Raw genomic sequence first — 18827 nt, forward strand, 5'->3', positions numbered from 1 at the left:
AGAGTATTTTATAATTTAGTTTAACATTGTTTATCCGGAAGAACAAGGAACAAGGAACCATGAATCAGTTAGCTTTTCCTAGATAACAGGCAATCCCAAAGTTGAGTGGCTTAAACCACCATTTGTTGTCTTGCTCAGGAACCGCCAGGTTGGCTGGATGGTTCTACTGACCTGGGCTCCCTCACACGTCTGCAGTCACCCGGTGGGCAGCTGGGGGCCGAGTGCTTTAACGCGTGGTCACTCAGGTGTCTGGCGATTCCCCTGCTGAGGGTTGGCTTGCTTGGGGTGGAGCGTCCAGGAAATTGGGCCTTTTCTCTGTCATCTAGCAACCCAAGTTATTCACACAGCTCTTTTGGGAAAAGTGTGCAAAGCCTCTTGCGGTCAGACTCTGAGCTCACTGCATATTATTTTCACCTCACTTCGTTGTGTTGGCCACAGAGGTCACAAAGGACAACATAGATTCCAGAAGTGGAGGTGTCATTCTACTTCTTGACAGTCGGGGCTGCAAAACATTTTTGTCATCTGCCCCCAAGCAGAAAAGAATTATACATAGATGGCACTCTGGTCTATAGAATGGGCAACTTTTCAGTCTTGTGATCACGTTTGATTTTTCTTGTTTTTAGGTTATGTCATTTTCTGGAATAAAGAGAAGTGTTAAGAATTTATAACTTTGAGGACACATGCATGGTTTAGTAGTCGGTTAAGCATCCAGCTCTTGGCTTTGGCTCAGGTCATGATCTCAGTGTTGTGAGATCAAGCCCTGTGTCAGGCTCCGTGCTCAGCGGGGAGTCTGCTTGGGACTCTCTCTCTCTGCCCCTCCCCCCACGCACACTCACTCACACTCTCTCCCTCTCTCTCTCAAATAAATAAACCTTTTAAGAAAAGAATTTATAACTCTGAACGGTGTTAGCTCTGTGGGAATAAAGAGCTTAACATTAATTATTTTTTCATGTATAACAAAGCAAAATTCCTGCAGGAAATTCCAATTATAATGTCTTTTTTTCTTTTCTCTTTTTGTTATAAACTTTATTAGGATGTTGGTGGAGGATGGCTGGAAGGAAGAAACAGCAAAGGAGAACGCGGGCTTGTTCCCACAGACTATGTTGAAGTAAGAACTTATTGTCCTATAGTAATTAAACTTGGTCTTTGTCACACATCTTTTTATGAATTATGGAAAGTAGCAACTTTATTTTTAATAAAAGTTTCCATTGTAAAAGTAATACCTGCTGATTAGATAGAATGTAAAAAATATATTGAAGTAGAACTAAGAAAAAATGTTACGGACAGACCCAAGCTCTGAAGAGTGACTCTAGATATTTAGGTTAAGTTCCTTCTAGGGAGAGCAACTTTTAATTATTCTGAATAAATGTCACTATTTTTTCTTTGTTTATATTGTGTAATCACTGCTGCCTGTCATACTGTTTATATTACAGAGTTCATTCACAAAGTTTAAAAAGATTTCTTTTTAAGTAGCTCTCTTTGCTCTCTCCTGGTTTGGGACCTATGTCTCAGCTTCTTCTCCCATTCCCATAGACCATAGACAGAGGGTCTTGGGTGAGCTCCTGGGAGCTATTGCCTGGTTTAAGCACTGTTCCCATAGATGCCAAGAATAGTGTTCCAGCGCCTGGAAAGAGCACCCCCCTCCCAGGGACACGCCCACTCAGCTGACAACCCCCCCCCTGAGCCAACCTCCTGGCGCCCCCTGCTGGCAGGTCACTCAAACTTGAGTCCTGGGTGCTTGGTCAGCTTGCCTCTCCCCCCTCAGGTGACCAGCTGAAACCAAGGTTGCCTGGTGCCTATGAATAAAATGGGAGTGAGGTCACAAACAAAGAGCCTCTGGTTCCGCTCCAGCAGAGAGGAATGAAGCCCAGGGACCTTGGGGGGAGGGGGGGGAGAGTGGTGTTTACCTGGGTGCTGTCTACCTGTTGTTCCTGATGGGAAGTTGGGGTGGGGAGTTTTGAACCCTCTGGAGAATCTGATGGATCTGTGGCCCTTCTTCGCAGAAATCTGTGCATGTGCGTGCACCCCAGGCTCACCCGTGCAGCTGCAGCGGGCTCACAGGCCCCTGGACTCAGCCCACTGGTCCTGTGTTTGTGTCATGTTTTACCTCTGTGCACTGTGCAGACAGGATCCTAAACATGGACAAGAAGGAGAAAAATCTGAGGATTTAAGTTGGAGCTGGCATGAATTGCATTTTCTAGAACTCTGCATAGTTACTCTAGATGTTCAAGGGCTTACTTGCCTTTTAGGAATATAAACCCCTTTTCCACAATAGATGACAATTTTTGCTTGTGTTTAGAGACTCTAACTCTGAAATACCGCTAATCTGTGAAAATAACTGTTTTTTTCTAATATTCAGATTTTGCCCAACGATGGAAAAGACCCATTTTCTTGTGGAAATTCAGTGGCTGACCAAGCCTTCCTCGATTCTCTCTCAGCAAGTACAGCTCAAGCCAATTCGTCAGCTGCCAACAGTAACAACCAGGTGAGTCTTCCATCATCTGGCTGGACTGAGAGAGCAGCACATTTGTGACAGCTGGTGATGCGTACTAGCGGTTGCTGTTCCCTGAAAGCATAAACAAAGTAGCTGTTAGATGTCTATGTGGCATTTCTGTTGGGCATTAACAAAGAACTTGCCTGTTAGACTGACTAAAGACTGTTTTTAAAGTTGGTTATAAGAGAGAATGCAGGGACACCTGAGTGGCTCAGTCGTTAAGTGTCTGCCTTCGGCTCAGGGCATGATCCCAGGGTCCTGGAATCGAGCCTCGCATAGGACTCCTTGCTCTGCTGGGAGCCTGCTTCTCCCTCTCCCACTCCCCCTGCTTGTGTTCCCTCTCTCGCTGGCTGTCTCTCTCTCTGTCAAATAAATAAATAAAATCTTAAAAAAAAAGAGAGAGAATGCAAGGTGTTCATTGAGAGTTGCTTCTAGAAGTTCGGCGTGATACAAACACAGACCCTATAAGGCGCAGATATTCTCCCAAGCGGGGAAGGAAAGGCAGGGTCCCACACAGAGGCGATGAGTGTCAGAGCTCTGGCTGAAACAGGAGACAGTTTCTCTGACCTTGGCACGTTTCTTACGCTCTCGCCTTGCAGATGCAGCGCGGGTGAAAGTGGCCGCAAATCCAGTGCTCAGCACTTGGCACTGCTGTTGTATTGCCTCTAGGAAGCTTACAGCTGTGGGATGATTTGAGAAACCTACACTGAAATTCGACATTAATTTTAATGAACACTTACCAGTTTAGGTGACTCTGCCTAGTTCGGTGATGTTAAATGATTACCTCGGGTGAGCGGCAACAGGAAAAGTCAGAAGACGGAGATCAAAATGTTACCGCTTCCTACGTCTTTAGAAACAAATGGCTTTAGGGGTTATTTCTTGATACTCTTTAACTACATAGAAGGTTTTAAATTATGTGAAGCCTCATAGTCCTGTCACTTAGTAATTATTTACTCACAGAATGTTTATATCTTAACCTTCCAGGAGAATTTGTCCAAGTGCTTTTACCATATGTTAACTGCAGATTTTATACATTTTTACATATTTATTAAAGATTTTATTTATTTGAGAGAGCGAGCACAGCAGGGGGAGGGGCAGAGGAGAGGGACAAGCAGACTCCCCACCGAGCAGGGAGCCCGATGTGGGACTCAATCCCAGGATCCCGAGATCATGCTGAACCGACTGAGCCACCCGAGCGCCCCGATTTTATACATTTTTAAATAGCTTTTGGTGGACATCCGGAATTACATATTAGTCCAGCCCAAATATTTAAAATTCAGAGGCAAGGTGGTCACCATAGTTGAGTATTTTCCTCTGTTTTGTTACTCTAGAATACCTGAGAGCATCGGTCAGTTAAAGATTACTCAGGATAAAACAGGAAGAAGCAGTAGTCAGGCCTCACTTAACTTTCACCAGGGATTCTCTGCATGAGCGCTGCTGACGTTGGGGCCTGAGCTTTGCGTTGTGCGGTTTAGCAGCACCCCTGACCTCTGCTCCCTGCGAGCCAGTAACATCTAGTTGCCCTCAGGTGTAACCACCAAAATTATCTGCTGGCGGTGCCAGATGTCCCCTGGGGGCAAAGCCAACCCAGCTGAATCCACCGAGTTAAACAAAAACATCCATGAAATGGGTTTGCATCGAGCAAGAGACATTTTCATAAAAGGGAACGATACTGAGATGATTTAGAATAAGGGAAGGAAACAAAAAATGGAAAAATATTCACCCCATTTTAATTCAGGGACCTACTCCAGCCACTGTCTCAGGACGGACCAAAGCATTCTGACCATAGATTCACCATCAGGCTCAAGTCTTGTTCTGTTACGAAGTAGCTTCCTCGGTATTTAAATGGAGCAACAGGAATGAGTACCATAGGTCAAAGTGGTTTTTCTTCCAGGTTATTTAGAAGAAAATAAAACCAATTTTTTGAAGGTGGAGTTTACTAATCCATTCTAACATTAAATCTAACCATATCCTTTGAAAGCAAAGAAAAAGTGAAATGAAACTAGAAGTAACAAAATGTAGAAAGCATGACCATAATTAATTAACTTCGCATTTGGATTTAATTTAAATCAAGTAAAATAAATTTTTTTTTTTTTTTGAGAGAGAGAGAGAGAGAGTAGGTGGGGAAGGGCAGAGGGGGAGGGAGAGAGAGAATCCTGAGCAGGCTCCACACCCATCGCGGAGCCCAACGCGGGACTCTGTCCCACAAGCCCTGAGATCATGACCTGAGCCAAAATCGAGAGTTGGACGCTTGACCGACTGAGCCACCCAGGCGCCCCCTTCTCAAAAGTAAAAACAGTTTTAATAGCCATCTATGCTTTCAGTTATCTGGGATAGGAGAATAATTTAAATAGGCAAAATGGTGATAGGTTTATAAATACCATGAAAAATGTCATGAGTAAGAAATCAGGCAACTATCATTAATTGGTAGCTCTTAAAAATTTTGCTGTCAGGTTTACTCATTCTTTCATTCTCTGAGTGTCAATAAGAAATACAGTTTTTGTTCCGGGGATATGCCTCTTGGGATTTTCTCATTACTCTGGCAGTGTGTTCTCTCCCAGAGGTCAGTTTTATTTGGAAGGCAAGAATGTCAGAGGAGCCAGCTCTGCCCTCTCCCCAGTCAGGCTACGCAGGGCGCACCCCCCTTTCCACTCTGCACACTGCTCACTTCAAATCAGTATGTGTTTGCTCCCCTCAGCGCCAATTATTTTAAATCTAGCTTTCTTCCCACGCAGGCAAGGTGCAAATAGCCAATAAACATAGGAAAATACTCATTTTTAGACTCTGCTATTAAATGGTCAGAGAATTAAAATGTTTTAATACCGACGGTGAGGAAAGGCATGTTCGGGTAGGCATTCTGATGCAAAGCTGGGGAAGGGTAAATTGATGAAGCATCTGGAGGGCAGTTTGATAACATGCATTAATATTTAAAATGCACATACTCTCTGACCCAGCAATTTACTTGCAGAGTTCCTCTTGGAACACAGCCACGTGGGCAGGAGCTTTGCCGACCATGGTGCCAGCACAGGAGGCTGGGACACACACGTCGGGCAGGAGGGGCCTGGCCAGGCAGACCCCAGGGCAGCCACGCAGGGGGAAACATGCTTCCTGTGGGAGCACAGTCTACATTTAGATGCACGGATGTGCACGTGTGGTTGTTTTCAGAGGCACATCAGTACGGGTGATGTTCCCTTTCCCGTGCTCACATACACACTGCAGATGCAAATCGTGTGGAATATTTATCGAAGGATCACCCAGAAATGAATTCTCAATGTTTTCTTACTCAAATACAGATTTTAAGTTGCATGAGGACCGCTATTGGCAGTACCTTTAGAAAAGAAGAGTCGTTTTTAGTGGTTCACATTAGTTTCACTATTAGTGATCTCTGTGGGATTTTACAGCCTCAACGGCGATTCTCGTGGGCGGCAGTGCCACCAGCCTCCTTCAAAGACGTGTGGACAGTTGCCCTCGTCCTGATTTGCACCCAGTTATCGGTGTTTACACCACTGCCCTGATTGTGAAAAGCTTCTCACTGTAGACCTTTATGAACCTCTTCCATGGCTGCCTCTGTGGATTGCACGTTCATTAAAGGTTCTATGAACCCAGATGCTTCATCCGAAGGTTTCCGAGAGCTTTCTTTTTCTGTCTTCGTTAAGTACTGGCAAGATCTACCAACCTGGGACAAACTGCCTCTCTGTTTATTGCGCCACATCCCAGTTTCCCGGGAGTCTCTGGTTTTCTGCTTCCCGCTTCCTCATCCCCTGCCGCCCGCTCTGCCCCCTGGGGTGGGACGGGGTCGCAGGTGCACCTGAGCCTGGCGGTCAGACCCGGTGTGACAGATGGGCTGCACTGTATGAGCTTCCGGAACTGGAGGATTAGACCCCTTGTAGGAAGTGCTGTCAACACATGGAGACATTTCATAAATACTTTTCCTTCTTGTCTCACCTCTCCTCTTCTCCGAGGGATGTTCTCGGTGCCTTACCCTGGTTCGTTCCAGACTCTCTCCCTCTCCTCCAACCACGGAGATGTCTCTCCAGTCTTGAATTTTCTCTTCAGTTTGCCCCATTTCTGGCTTCTTGTTGACCGTCTCTATCTGCCTCTCCCTTCTGTCCCTCAGACGCAGCATGAGCAGATCACTCATTTCCCCCCAAAAGTGGTTTCTCTTTCTCACTTTCCCGTATCTTTTCTCGGGAATGTTCTTACTGCCCTCCTTTCATTCCTCTGTGAGACCCTCACCGAGATGGTTATCAACGGGCAGGGACTGGGAAAGGGCCAGAAAACCCTGGCTTCTCATCGCAGGACTCACACTTCTATGTGACTCAGGGTCAGCGCCCTCGCTTCTGCGCCTGTGGTTCCTCATATGGAAACTCCCATAGGATATGGTAGGAACGCATGAACAGAGAGACGGTTCCAAAGTGGTTAGAGCAGTACTTGGTACTCAGCAGGGACTTCTTAATTGTTCGTTTTAGTATCCTAGATACCACTGCCTCAAAAATAAGACAGTAAGTATGCCAGTATGCTTGAGAAACTCTCGGGGCTCCCCCGTTGCCTCCTGAACCAAGAGACCAATTCTATATGTCAAGAGAGCGGTCTGTGGAGCAGGTGGTCACTATCCTGTCGGTAATCAGGCAGACCTGGGACAACGCACAGTAGGGAAATTGTGTAAGAAAGTCATCTGCACTTGAGGTGTGACTAGATACTTTTCCAGCCTCAGTTGTATTTCTCTGATTCCCCAACATGGCTCCATCCTTACTTTATCCTTCCTTGTGTAGTGGGCTCCAGGCAAACTGGCTCTTCTCCATATATGCCCTGTGCTAGCCCCCTTTCTTTTTGTATCTTTTGCTCTTTCGTCTAAGAATGATAGAATGACTCTTTCTGTCTTTCAAGTCTGCCCGGCCCCCAAGGTTCAGCTCAAATACTGCACCCCTTATGAAGTGTTGTTTCGTCTTTCCTTCTCTAGATTCCCTTAGCGCTATGTGTGACTCTTATCACAAATTATTTGTAAACTTGCAAGCTTGGTGAGAAGCAGAGATTTTGTCTTATTTTTTTCTATTCCCATAACCTATAAGAGGCCTTGCTCCATAATAGAGTGTTCTGCACATGTTGGAATGATTTTTTATTCTTTCATAAATACAGAAGAAGGTATTTTATGGTGGAAAGTGTTATGAGATTTACTGATTTCAACCTGAATTCTGTCAAGGGAGGTTGTATTATTCTCAACATTGACTGTAGGACTAGGAGCCATCGTAATGCCTCATTCTACCATCTGCTGGTTTACCCAATCCAAAATAGTTCATTCAAAAAAAAAAAAAATAGTTCATTCCCTTACAGGAATCCACTGGGATTGTTAATTATTTTTTTTAACCATTTAGATATTAAATGCTCAAAGTTAAGTGGGTATTTAGGGAAATGACATCTTTTTATTCAGATATTTTTCAGTGTAATGATATTTGTTACGAAGGATTTTTAATTGGTTAAGGGATAAAGAAGGCGATAGTAATTTTATGTTGAAACTACATTTTGCTTTCTCATTTCTCAAAAAAATCCATTTTTAGGCCATTTTGTAATTCATTTAAAACTAAATCAGTAAAAGAATGTCTCACATGGGTATTAAGTTTGCTTATTTCATCATCTCAAATAAGATCTGTAATGCCATAGACATCTCACAATTGCTTATTGAGATTTCCTCTTTACAAAACCCTATTGGAAATGTTCTCTGTCTCCCCACCCCCATATGAGTCCGTTTTAATGGGTTACAGGCTTTGTAAGGAAGGCTATAGGCATCTGTTCAAAGGATTTGGTGACATTTTTCTCCAGAACTGCATCAGGCTAGCGGTACTCACTTTCTGTGCTATTTTGATCACAGATCCTTGGTTTGTATAAGACCACTTTATGCATCTAGGGAGCCTTTCCAAAAGTACATGCCGTGACGTTCGTTGTTGAGGGTGGTTTGTCGTTGTTTGTTTTCGTCTAACAGGAAACAAGTGACAAAAGGGAAGGGTCTGTTTTGTTTTTTACCTGCACATTGCTTTGATGAAGGGCCAGCGAGCATTGTTATAACCTAGCCTATCATGAGAACTGTCCGTAAACCCATCTCTCATAGACTTTTATTAGATCCTTCTGGAAGCTACTTGTAGCATCATCCTGTTTGGGACATAAAGCTACCTATTTTAAGACTTTGTGCGAACAAAATAAGTCAACTCTCTGAACTAATACAAATATTTCCCACTTCTTAAGACAAATTAATAAAATAATATTTCATTTTCTGTATTTAAAAAATAAATACCTGGAGCTGACATCTGTGGGTTCAGAAGGTGAATTAACAAAGGGTTTGTTAAACCAGTTAAACTTTTTAGGTCATTTCACATCAGTACAAACAGCTTTAATTGGTTCTTGTGATGTAGCCTCCTTTTTTTTAAAGAATGTACAAGTTTTATATTCTGAACAGTGCTTTTGTGGTTAGTAGAGGTTCATCTGAATTAAATGAATTATAATTAGATAATGTCCTTTGAGCAAAAGATCTATAAGGAACAAAACAGGCACTTTTACAAATTCTTCTACATTCTGAGTAGAAATGGCTGGGCTCTCTCCGTGAGAGAATTCTCTACCCTCTGTAGGCCCTTTTGAAAAAGAGTTAAATCTTCATCAGAAACTGTTGAAATGTTCTTTGGCATCACGGTGTTTGCCTTCTGTCCCTACTTCCTAATGCAGTCGGCACACGGTCATTACACGTCTGGTGAAGGAGAAACGTCAGAGAAAGACTTTGGTGCCGTAGTCGTGCAGATGAGTTGTCAAAATAAAAGAAGAAAAAAGACAAACAGCCTCAGCCTTCACGGAGCAAGCAACTTTCTTCTCATTCCTGTTGCATGTCCCTGGACAGAGTCTTGGCCTGGAAGTTTCTAGTTGCAAAATTCCTTCCTTCCATCTTTGCTTCCAAGCAGGAGATCGTTCATGAGGGTGTAGTGGAATGAGAGGCCTTGACAGGAAAGCCAACTAACAAACAGAACGGATAGGGCGGGACGGAGGCACAGCAAGAACTCCCCTGTGTGGTGACAAGGGGAGCCTTCGAATGCTTCCACAGCCTCTCCCCCAAGGTAACCGTGTAAAAGGCAGAGAGCCCGTGATTCAGGACTCCTCTTACCTGGCAGACTGATCAGACCAAGTGGTCTTCATTGACCTGTATTGATTGGAGCGTCTCCTCTAAGGAACCAGGTGGGCAGCTGGAGCCGTGACCACTCATCAGTTTCTTTTGAGCCGTTGTATGTCCTTTGTACTCGTGTTTGCTGGTTTGGTAGAAAGCCAGACAGAAAGCAACCTTAATGAAATACGTGTTATCTTTTCCATTAGTTCTCAGACCTCAGTTACCCTCAACGTCCATCCAGCCGAGTGTAGGAAACAGCGGCACATTAGAGAAACAGTGACATCGTTACCCTTCTCTGCATCTTGTCCCAGTAGCTCCCGTGTGGCTACTCTCGTGATGTGTGCATTGAAAGTTGTCCTTCTCAGACTGCATCTTGGCTGCTTACTAGGAGACCAGTGGATGAGTCAGATCTTACCACTATTATCCAAAGTAGGAGTTGGCTTCTTACTGGTCCAGGTCCTCCGAAGATGTCCTATAAGAAGCAAAATACAGCAAAATATAATAAAACCAGAACATATCATTTTTGTGAACTAGTGTTTTTATTTTCTTTAAAAATAATTGTTAGGAAGAACTCTTTATTATTATAGAAGCAGTACATATACACTGTAGAATATTAGAAAACTCAGGCTGGCCAAAGAAAAGCATCACATCCCTACCGTGCACTACTGGTTACACCGTGACATGTGCCTTATTTTCCCTGCTGAACATGGTTATCCACGTGTACACCCATACGATGAGACACATACAGTATATACTGTTTTAACCTTTTAAAAGTTGATGATCCTTTTCAGTAAATTTTCATCTTACATAATATCCAACTTTACTTTTCCCAGCAGACCCCAGAATGTCCTTTACAGCTTGTTTAGGAACTGGCGTTCAGTGTAGGGCCGAACATTATGTCTGGTTATGTCCACTCTGTTCCTCACACGTCTCCTTTTTTTCCAGAACAGCCCCTACTGTTTTATTCTTGGCCGGTTTTCCTGTAGAATTCCTGTCTCTTGGGTTTGTCAGATGGCTCCTTTGGTATTGTCCAAGTTGTTCCTCTGTCCTACTTATAAATTGGAAGTTGTACCTAAAGGCTCCAAGGATTCAAAGTGAACATTCTGGGCCAGAATATACCACAGGGATCTTGTATATTCTTGCTACATCACATCAGAAGACGCAGCTGATCGGCCCACCGTCACTAATCAGAATGATGTCGGGCCAGGCTGATGGCAGTCTTCTGCTTTCACTGTCTAGTTACGTTTTCTCCTTGTGACCAGAGGGTAATCTGTCTGGTGTTAATTCAGTGCTATTAACCATTCACCTAATGGTTTGCCACCAGTTGATAATCCTTACCTGAATCAATAAAGCGATTTCTTCCATGGTTACTGAGGTGGCTTTCTTCTGTAAAATAGCCCTTTTCTTTTATCATTGAGCTAGTTAGCTCCCTTGGAAAACAGTTTCTACTGGAATTCGGTAGAGATGTCCAATTCTTTCCCCTCGACTGCCAGTTTTCCGGGTAAGAAGTTGCTTTAATAGTTAGTTGCCTCAAGGTGTGACAGATGAGTTTCCCTGTCCGTTTTTTTGGTATTGCTGTGGACCCATGGGTTTGCACTGATCCAGTGTGTTCCCATTGGCATGGGTTTTTCATTTTTACACTTAAAATTATCACCCCCTGGAAGCCAATTCAAAATGTTTCCTCTGTCTCATCAATATCTGGGAGCTTTCTTGCTCTTAAATATTACTGCTCATTCTGTTACCTGTGTCATTACTGGGTCAGCTTTGATTGATTGGTTTTTCTCTTGTTATGGCTCATATTTTTCTGCTGCTTTTCATGCCTGGTGATTTTTTTTTTATCAGAAGCCAGACTTGGTGATTTTTACCTTGTTACATGCTGGGTACTTTCATATTCCTGTACATATTTTGGGGTCTTCTTCCGGCATGGGGTAGGTTACTTAGAAACAGTGTAATCCTTTCACATTATTTTTAAGCTTTTTCAAATGTGACCAGAGCAACATTTAGTCTAGGGGTATTTTTGCTTCTCTGCTGAGGCAAACCCCTTTTTTAATAGTGTACCTGATGCCCTGTGACTCAGGAGGTTTCCTATGCTGGCTGGTGATAACGATGCTGTGTGAGAGATGGATACTTAATCCTTTCATGTGGTTCAGTCACTAGTACAAGCCCAAGACCTGGGGTCCCCCTTTGCAGGTCTGCAGAGGGCCCTCTCCTCTTTGACACTCTGCCCTGGGCTCCCCCTTCTGTCTCCGCAGTTCACAGGGACCACTGGTCTTGGTGTGGTTTCCTTATCCCTGATCCGTGGCCTGAAAAGTCTCTCTAGTTGGGATCAGGTCCTTTATTGCCTGGGGTCCGAATTGGGAAATGGTTTTGTGTATTTTGTCTGTTCTTTTTTTTAATAGTTTTAGTTTAAAGTGGAAAACTGGATCATCTTGATAGTCTACTTTGTGTATTAAGTGATTTCTAGAGTCAAGTTTCTCACATCTAGAAAATGGAAATAATACCACCAACTTACTTAACAAGAGAGTTGTACCTGAAAAGTGGATCCTCATGACACCATGTGAATGTTCTAGTAATGCCTTCTCTACTGGAGAGTTGCAGAGCTGGGACTCAAAGCCTGGCAACGGGCTCCGCAGCTGTCCTCCTGACAACAGTGCCGGTTTGGCCATTGATTAGCTTCATGGGAGTGTATCCGTTACCTGTTGTCACGGGGACGCTGCATACTGAGCCAGTGAGAGCCTCGGAGCACACACCAGAGACCTTTGCTCCTACGTGCATGGCCTGGCTGCTCCTGCCCTCACCTGGGCTTGCTTGCTTTCACTGTGACCCCGTGCCTCGTCGTGTCAGCCAGGTGGCTTTGCTCATCTCATGTGCCTGGTGGCTTTGAGAACACGGGTTCAACATCTTAACAATTTGAAAAGCTTGGCTTTGTGTTTCCTGTGGAGTTTCTTTCATTGGCTGTGTGGCTTGCATGATGTTTGTTCCATTCCTTCCGTGCTGCTTATGATTATTTTTGGCACTTCAGTAACACCGCCATGTGCCCCCAGCAGTCTCCAGAATACGCCTTGACAGTAGCCCACTCCTACACAGCCGGGGCTCTGCTTTTGCACGTAATGTTTGTGAATGAGGAGCATGCTAGAATTTTCTGGTGAGGTTAGCCCTGCACGAAATTGCTGTTTCTGTTTAAAAGCTTTGGTACGCTCTCTCTTCCTCCACTTACTGAGCGCCCTTTTTGTTTGAAGGTGGATGTTTTGGCTCAGATTGGCTGTATTGAAAGTCTCAGCCAGTCACCACCTTCTTCATCTTCTCCTTCTCCTTCTCCTACCATAAATAAGGTAAAATTCAAACTTGAATGCAAGAGGAACTAAACATTTAAAACCCCTTGAAGTAGCCCTTTTCCCCAAGGGAGGTGATTGTTTCAGGTGAAGGATCTTACCAAAGGCCTTCTTGGGGCGTGGGGACCTAGGGGTGGAATAAGTAGGAATTGGAAGGGCAGCTGGGATTTGCACCTCGGGGAGCTTGTCACCGAGACTTAATTGATGATCTATTCCATGGGCAGCCAGAGCTAATGAGGGGTTCTTAATCATGTGGTTGCCAGAGTCAAGAGCTGTTTGGAACCGTAAAGGGAAGGCAAGGAAGAGGATGAAGACCTTCAGAAGGAGAGAGGAAGGAAAGCCAGAAAAAGGGAGAAAAGAGACCGCTCTGAGTTTGAAGCCTTGGCTCAGGAGCAGAATGGGTTGTTTGGCCAAATGCCTGCAGTTGGGGGTGGGGAGGGGGCACAAGGGTTACTGGGATTGAGGGCAAAGGAGTCAGAGGCCACAGAGTCATTAAACCAGGTCATCGTAGCAGGTTGTTACAGGAGTGGTTGGGCTGGCATCTAGCACCCAGAAAATGTTGTGCCAAATGCCCCAAGAAGGGATATTGGGGGTTGGAAACAGAGAAGTCAGAGGCCAATGCATGGCAAGGGGGGTTCAGAGAAAGAACGAGACAGACTGTGTAAGCTGGTTACTAGTTGTTGGTAGTAGAGGAGGGGCCCTGGAAGTCAGTAAAGGCCATCTGAGAGTGAGAGAGAGAGGTCAGTGATCAAAGCTGGAGAGATGTCCAGTGGGCCAGGCTTTGAAAGATTTATCAGCAGGAGTCACCTTGAAACAAGATAGCATGTCCCAGGAAAAACAACAAAGAAGCAGATAATTACTAGATGTGCCTACAAGGATTTTATAACCTAGGTAGGAGCTGAGATCATATAGGTGACGAAATAACGTAGGAATTACTACAAGCAATGTATGAACAAAGTTTTATTTCTTTTTACCCAAATTAAATTTTTAATAAATTTCTTATAAATTTCATTGATTTATTTTTAAATTTAAGTATAATTTGCATGAAGTGTTATTTTAGTTTCAGATACAATGATTCAGCAATTCTGTGCATTTCCTAGTGTTCATCTTGATAAGTATACTCTTAATCCCCTTCACATGGCTCACCCACCTCCCCTCTGGTAACCACCAGTTTGTTCTTTGTATTTAAGAGTCTTTTTTTCTTTGTCTCTTTTTCCCTTTGTTAATTTTCTTTTCCCTTAAATTCTGTATATGTGTGAAATCATATGGTATTTGTCTTTCTCTGACTTAATTCACTTAGTATTATGTTAAGGTCCATCCATGTTGTTCAGATGGCAAAAACATTCTTTTTTATGGCTGAGTAATATTCGTGTGTGTGTATGTGTGTGTGGTCTTTATCCATTCATCTATGGTGACCACGTGAGCTCTTGTAAATAATGGCTCTTGTAAATAATGCCGCAGTAAACATAGGGGTGCATGTATCTTTTCAAATTAGTGTTTTCGTTTAAACACAGTAGTTTTCAAAGGAACTGTCTTTTTTTTTTTTTAAAGGATACTTGCCCCAAATAGTTCACATGATTATCCCAGATGTCGATGAAAATCTTTCTTTGCTAACATTTATAGTCTTACTGTCATGGCAATGCTGAGCTTCCCTCTTCCTGTCCTATGTTATAACCCTCTGTTCCTTTTCAGTTTCCTTCATGTAACTCCCACCAGCCTTTCTGAATCTGATGCAGGCTGCCTGCTTTCGAATTCTAGCCTGAGGTTTCCCAGCTGGAAAGAGGCAGAGCCAGAATTTCAGCCTGGCAGCCTGACCAGAAGCCTTGCCCCTGACTGTGCCGCCCCCAGCCTGTCATTTTCTCTGTGTGGCCCACTCAGTCAGGACTTGATGGAAATACGAGACAAATGAATGTCTGTACTTCCTGCCCTCTTATATCCAAACTTTCTGTACTTTTTGAAGTTCTTATTCTGAAAATAAAACCTCATAGTTTAGAGTTTGGAGGGCACAGAGTATATATTGTTGAGTATAACTCCCCTCCTTAAAACCAGAGAGGAAGGGATTCCCCTAAATGAGGCGTGCATGTCAGGCCCTTCGCACGACTGCCTTCTTTTATAGTACGTTCTAGAGCGCCTCGTATCGCCAGGTAAGCTGCATATCCGAGAAAGTCACAGGCATCTGGATGAAATGTCCTTCTGCTGTTAATATTTGACCTAGAGCAAAATCCCTAGTAACTTCACCCTTTTTCTTGAAGGTATAAGAGATGTTTGAATGGAATCATACCTGCACTCCATTTTCTATGGTTCTGGTGTGTCTGTCAGTGAAGAATTAAAAAAAAAAAAAAGGCCAACCACGATAGTATTCTAGAACATTAAATATATTAGACAGTTTGGGTAACTTTCTTGCAAATTCCCCTCTCTTTCTTTTGTTCTTTTTTTTCTTTTTTTTAACTAACACCCGTTCTTTTTTTGTTTTGGGGGTTTTTTTGGGTGTGTGTGTGTGTGTGTGTGTGTGTGTGTGTGTGTGTGAAAGATGACTCAAAGGGGAAATTGTGCTATTCCATGTTCTTAGATAAAGAGATTCAAGATTGAAAGTGTTTGTTTTTTTAAAGGCACTATATGTTTTCCCTGAATTTATCTGTAAGTTTAAGGTAATACAGGTGAAAATCAACACATTTTTCAAAATTTGACATTCTAATGCAAAAGTTTAGATTATTTTACTTTTTTTATTTTTTTATTTTTTAAAGATTTTATTTATTTGTTTGACAGAGCACAAGCAGGGGGGAGCGGCAGGGAGAGGGAGAAGCAGGCTCCTGCCGAGCAGAGAGCCCGACATGGGGCTCAATCCCAGGACCCTGGGATCATGACCTGAGCCAGAGGCAGATGTTTGACCAACTGAGCTACCCAGGCCCCCCTGGATTGTTTTACTTTTAAAATATTAAGCTGATGCTAAAGTTCATGTGTAAAAATAAACCGATAAAAGATTTATGCTAAAGTACTAATGCTCTTCTATCTCGTGGGCTCACAAGTCACTTGGTACTTGTACAAATGGATTCCTAGGAGACAAGAAAGTCCAGAAATAGGCCCAAGTCCAGCATACGAGTAAGGTGAAATTTCAGTTCAGTGGGGGAAAGATGGATTTTTCAGTAAATGGTGTTAGGCCAACAGACTGACTACAAGAAAAAATTAAGTCAGATTCCCACATTATTTCCTCCACCAAAGTAAATTCCAGGCAAATCAAAGATTTAAAGTTTTAAAATCAAGGAAATAAAACCCAGAAAAGTGTGGTTGCCTCAAGTGGACGGTGCAGGGTGAGAAGTGGGCTGCAGGTTTTCTCACTGTTAACAGTCCTTGAAATCAGGTGTCATGTATTGCCTTTTCCAAAATTTTATTTATGTTACTAATAATTGAGCTATAAAATTACTTAAAGGAATAATGGGAAAAAATATTTGAAAATTAATTTGGAGTATGGCAGCCCCTTTTATGCGTGGCAGAACCCGTTGGCAAGGCGGTGGGAGCGTAGGAATGGAACTGTCGAATGGAACTGTACAGTCTCTTTGGAAAGCAGCTTGACAAAATCTATCAGCTGAAAAAGCCCATTCTCATTAGCACACCAGTTTCTCTTCTGGGGATTTCACGTAGTTGTATTGGACACGTGGGGAAGGATGTACAAGGAGTGCACTGCAGCATTATTTACGGTAGCAAAACATGGACCACACGCTACGTGAGCATCAGCATATGCTGGTGGAGCTATGGGAGTTAAATGTGGTTGAAGGACACAGAGCCACGGGGACGACCACGTCACCTGTACGTGCTGATGGACCACAGAGAACGTGTCAGGCCACAAAGTAAAAAAACAAAACAAAAAACAAAAAAAAACGAACACAAGTGCAGAGCGCAAATGTTTAAAGACAAAAAGGACCTCTGTGCACGGGATGTTTGATGAAGTATATAGAAGTACTTGTCTGGAGAGAATGAGTGGCAGGCATATTTTTTTAAAGGGCATATTCTTTTTTTAGCAGCCCTACTATATTCTGTTGTTATGTGGTTCCTCCTGAATTGAGTAATGCTTTCGAGAAGTCACAAATATTCTCTCTCCTTTCTTTACCCCTAACAACAGGTCAGCAGTGGCAGTGACCCCTGGTCAGCCTGGAGTGCTTCCAAATCTGGAAACTGGGACAGCACGGATGGCTGGGGGGCCAAGCCAGAGGGGGCCGCAGCCCAAAGAAACACCTCCAATAACTGGGACACTGCCTTTGGTCACCCCCAGGCCTACCAAGGACCAGGTGAGGAGGAGGGCTCTGCTGGTGATCGAGCCCACCCGGGAAGTGGGGAGGGCATCCAGGTTAAAAATAGAATTTAATCAAAGGAGCGCTCTCAGGTGCTCTTGTCACTAATAGCAAACCTAGATTTCTGGACCCAAATGTGGGTAGTCGTTAATTATAATCTCTAGTCCCAGCTCCATGATCTGTCGCAGAGTCTCGAACGCTTGCCAGGGCCAGGTTCATAAGGCAGGAGAGTAGAGGCCCCGTGGCCGCAGGAGATGGAAGGGGCAGCCCTCCTGTCGCCGGCAGATTGATGCCATTGCAGGAGACCCAGTTCATAGTCCTGGTCCTCCATGGTGCCAGAGACTGGCCATCTCCGTTTTAGTGTCCTCTTGCCACTTTAAAATCTTAGCAGCTCACACATATTTGTTTTAAAACCTTAGGCCCCCAAAAATGTGTGTACAGATCGAGTATGATTTATCACCTGCTTGTTTATGACCTCTGACTTTACGGTTTTTTTCTTTTCCTTAACTACCTGTTTTAATGGAAATACAGAGGCAAAAGAGGAACTTGTAGACGGGGAAACAATTTGGGAATTAAGAAAAAGGGTATTTATGTCTGTTCTGAAATTAAATAAAAAGAGATCCGCCCCTCATTTTTTTATGACCCATGTATGAGCACATCACACGGAGAATCGAATGTGCTAGTGTCGGGACTTGTACGCAGAGGGCATGAAGGGCTCAGGTTCCCACTCGTAGCCCAGGAGCCACAGGCCAGTGGAAGGGCTGTGACCTGACAGCTGACCCCTAGTTCTGTACCAGCTCGGCCCACATCCTTCTAGTACATTCTATTCTTTTTTGTTTTCATTTTGGCATTTGTCTCTTGGCTTCTCTTGGTGGCCCCCCTAAGGCAGACATCCCAGGGCATTTTTCTGCCTAATAGTAAAAGGACATGTGAGGCCATCAGGGTGGGAGACAGAGGCCCAGACTGCAGGAGGAGGAAGGAGGGGGGAAAGCTGGCAGCAGCGGGTGTACAGATGGAGACCTCTGTTCGAATAGGAGGCTGTAGGTACTGTTAACACCCCCTTGTCTGATTTCTTCTTTTCCCCTTCCTCCTCCTCTCACCTGTATTATCATTGGTGTTAAAGAATTCCTGGGAGGCCTGGGTGGCCCAGTCAGTTAAGCGTCCGCTCAGGTCATGATCCCAGGGTCCTGGGATCGAGTCCCGCATCGGGCTTCTTGCTCAGCAGGGAGCCTGCTTCTCCCTCCGCCTGCCACTCCCCCTGCTTGTGCACGCACATGCTTGCTCGCTCACTCTCTCTAAAAAATAAATAAAATCTTAAAAAAAAAAAAAAAAGAATTCCTTTTCAAAGATCTGTTATCTGCCCTTCATCCTTCCTCCCCAATATACGTGACTGAAAGGGTATTTGATCTGCCTGTTGGCGAGTTTATAAAGCGGGAGTTGTGTGCCGACCTTGGCTTGTGTCTCCAGGAGCTGCTCCTAGTCTGCACTTACCTGAAGCTACTTACACCGACAGTCTCCTCATTTCCGCCTTGTCTGTTGCACTAAGAGGCGGACCCGGGTTGGAGCCCTGGCAC

General features: G+C 44.0%; 1 protein-coding gene across 2 annotated transcripts in view; it reads left to right on the top strand.

Moving 5' to 3' along the window:
• The window catches only part of SNX9 (sorting nexin 9), a 108618-nt gene that overhangs the window by 52279 nt on the left and 37512 nt on the right, over window positions 1-18827 (top strand). The window contains exons 3-6 of one of the 2 annotated variants that reach the window (XM_045805414.2): window positions 1034-1108; window positions 2360-2485; window positions 12875-12967; window positions 17085-17250. In XM_045805414.2, the coding sequence (XP_045661370.1) occupies window positions 1034-1108; window positions 2360-2485; window positions 12875-12967; window positions 17085-17250 (460 nt within the window). The remainder of the gene's footprint in view (window positions 1-1033; window positions 1109-2359; window positions 2486-12874; window positions 12968-17084; window positions 17251-18827) is intronic. The other variant, XM_045805415.2, reaches the window with a different exon arrangement.

This window comes from Ursus americanus, chromosome 11 (assembly GCF_024610735.1).
Source record: "Ursus americanus isolate L20-20 chromosome 11, mUrsAme1.1.p, whole genome shotgun sequence".
Lineage (NCBI taxonomy): Eukaryota > Metazoa > Chordata > Mammalia > Carnivora > Ursidae > Ursus > Ursus americanus.